This window comes from Seriola lalandi, unplaced genomic scaffold (genome assembly GCF_002814215.2).
Source record: "Seriola lalandi dorsalis isolate HSWRI2012SDOR001 ecotype SW California unplaced genomic scaffold, Sedor1 jcf7180002052196, whole genome shotgun sequence".
Classification (NCBI taxonomy): Eukaryota; Metazoa; Chordata; class Actinopteri; order Carangiformes; family Carangidae; genus Seriola; species Seriola lalandi.
Genome location: NW_019522749.1, coordinates 1 through 3,046, shown reverse-complemented (window position 1 = coordinate 3,046; position 3,046 = coordinate 1). Strand labels below are relative to the sequence as shown.

Sequence of the window (3,046 nt, the reverse complement as noted above, 5' to 3'; positions counted from 1 at the left end):
TTTTTTTTTTGTGTCGAGCTGTTGTGTAAGCAACCTGAGTATCAGATCCTAATCCAGTTCCGCTGTTTATCCACCCATAACATCACATGCCAACTAAATTGAATCTTTCTTGAGGAAAGTCTTTGGACAAATGTGAAGGGAACAAAAGTGCTTTTAAATGTTTTACTGCAACGCGTTGATATCCAAATAAAATACAACCCCCTCTAAGTGTTCCTCCACTCTGGATGGACATCACAGTATTTAAAACATCACATAGTCTGTCTTTGTTGTTGGACTCATGTTTGCCCATCATGAGTCCTGAACAGACAGATCTTTTTATCTACTGTGGCCTTATGGCCTTGTGAGGCCATTTCATGTAGCATTGTTTATGCCTTGAAACCGTCTTACCCAGTATTTGTGAACAATTATAACAGAAAGAAAGATTTGAAACTGTGATAGTGATTTGGAAATGGAAACCAGGATCTGCTGGCCACAACTACTGATGGCCAACCATGGCCCGTGTTGGTCATTTTTACTGTTCAAAACATATGAGCAATAAACATATATAATATAGTACCTGTAATGGGCTCAAAGATGCATCATCATCAGCAGAAAATGCCACTCTCCTACTGTAAGTGATATCGATGGATACATCAGTTTGGGAAGTAGTTTCTGATCTACCATAAAAAATGACCTCTCAAACAAAGCTTTTGCTTTGTATTGGTGTAATTTACCAAGTCTTGGATTAAATGGGAACACAAACGTGCAAAAGGAACTTCCTGATGTAGTTTTTTAGTTTCATTTTTGGGAGTTAATGGCCTTATTTGGCCTAAGTGTTTAACCTCGCTTAAACTCTCTTATTTACACTGCTTATCTTGCTTGTTTAACCAACACATAAACAGAAATGTAACAATCACAATTTGTGAGTTTGTGTATCTGTGTGCAGCACCTTTTTTAGCCTCTGTACAGGCATGACAGCACCAGAAACCTGACAATCTCACGTGACAATAAAACTTGAGGAAGCTACACACAGTCACACTGCCCTGCTGTAGTTCCTGAAGAAAGATTTCCAGCACATACGTTCTTGTAAACATGTCATTTTAAAATTTTCTGTTAATCATGGTTATAATGCTGGATATAGCTGTATTTTATTTTGATTTGGACAGAATAGCTTTTCGTCATGCTTCCAGTCTTAATCTAAACTAGGATAACCTCGTCCAGACTCCAGTTGACCACTTAATATACGTATGGGATTGATAACTACTAAAAATACTGTACTGTCTTGTATAAAGTACATTTTCTGTGGCAGTGCTCTTAAAATGAGCTGAGCATCATTTATGTTAAGTAAACGGGAGCCTTTACTGTCACCAGATGACCGGACGACATACTGACGGCAGCTTTTGGCCAGAACAATTGTATGTAACGTGTGAACTTCGCTCCTACTCCACTATTGTAAACTGAAGTTGTGCACTTCCTTCCCACTACTCAGGGCAGACATTTCAAGAATGAGCTTGAACCTGGAAGCAATATTTAGCCAGTGAAGTAAGAGACATCATTTATCTCCCCTTGTTTCATTATGTCATAATAAAACACTTTTGAACCTTTGAACGTGCTGGGCTCGAGGATGGGCTGATAATAGCCAAACAATACCACAGGTCATTATTGACAGTTTCAAAGCATCTGTATGTAGTGGGGTGAGAGATTGTTTCATCGAGCGACACTTAGCTTTCACCTGGATACACATACTTTAGGTAAAAGATATTCAATCTAAATTAGAATTGAACAACATTTAAATGCATTGTTATCAGTGATAAACTCTGGTGATGTGACGTCATGTTTTTTTCTCAAGAGCATCTGTCCCATATTTCATCTCTCATCTTCACCTTGGGGAGTAGAATGTGGGACGTTTTGTTTAGGTTCTCCCAGCCGCTGTGGAACCTGGGTGGGCCTGTTTGGCAAAGACATGTATAAATGTTAGGATGTAGCCAAAAAAAATTACATCCCATACCACAGGAAAATCACGTTATGTCTGCCTTGTAGTATTTAAAACCGATTTGCTTGGAAAGACTTAAAATGCCTGGCTGGACCACTTATGTTCATTATCAGTATTTATTATAGTGCTATGACTCATGATGCACAGTTTTGTTATCTTTTAACAATACAATGGTATTATGTGGTCAGATTTATCCTACCGAGCTGATATGAGAGTATACAGTAGGCCTTTATCAAAATGAAAGAAGGCCTAGATATCATGATACATATTTTTTTTCTCCACACACACAGACGGGGTGTGCTGCATCTTCATGAGAGTCAGGGTATCCAGGACTTGGGCCTGCCTCGCTGGGAGTTGACCTTGTGTCTGGTTGTGGTGGTCTTCATCCTCTACTTCAGCCTTTGGAAAGGTGTCAAGTCCTCAGGGAAGGTAAACAGCCAAACAATAATATCTGCTGCTTTCTCAGTTATTTCTTCTTTTAATTGATAAAACTTAGAACTTAAATTATTTTATGGCAACTATAATATCTGTAGAGGAATTTGTAGCTAAAGAGACATTTGCACATTTTCACATTTAGGAGTCAGACAGTAAGAGAGGGGGAGTGTTGTTATTGATAGAGAGGTTCAATGAAAAACTGACGTATTTTCCCCCTTTTTCGTGTCTGTTCTGCTTGTTTATTCAGGTGGTGTACATTACAGCTACTATGCCCTACGTGGTCCTTTTTGTGTTGCTGATCCGAGGCATAACTCTACCAGGGTCCATGGACGGCATCAGGGCCTACCTCCACATTGACTTCAAGCGGCTCAACAACCTAGAGGTTAGAGACTGTGCTTGTTATCCAGAGTTGGAGATATATTTGAATGGATTGATATGGGATCGCCAGTAAATAAAAAAAGAAATGATTGTTGCTTTGAGTATGAGTATGCTAATGCTGCACAGACCTACAGTTTTGTGTTACTTGATGACCTATGGTTTTGTGTTAACCTCAGAGACTTTGAGGTTATCTATCTTACAATGTACAAGCTGTACAAGTAACATTTATGTCAGAGTTGACAGATTTAGAAAGCCCTCTTT

At 39.0% G+C, this 3,046-nt stretch overlaps 1 protein-coding gene across 1 annotated transcript in view; it reads left to right on the top strand.

Moving 5' to 3' along the window:
- LOC111650304 (sodium-dependent noradrenaline transporter-like) overlaps positions 1-2,789 on the top strand; it is a gene marked incomplete at both ends in the record, with an annotated part of 7,114 nt that extends 4,325 nt beyond the window's left edge. The window contains 2 exons of the mRNA XM_023400182.1: positions 2,263-2,401; positions 2,655-2,789. Of these exons, the coding sequence (XP_023255950.1) occupies positions 2,263-2,401; positions 2,655-2,789 (274 nt within the window). The remainder of the gene's footprint in view (positions 1-2,262; positions 2,402-2,654) is intronic.
- Between the last annotated feature and the right edge of the window lie 257 nt (positions 2,790-3,046).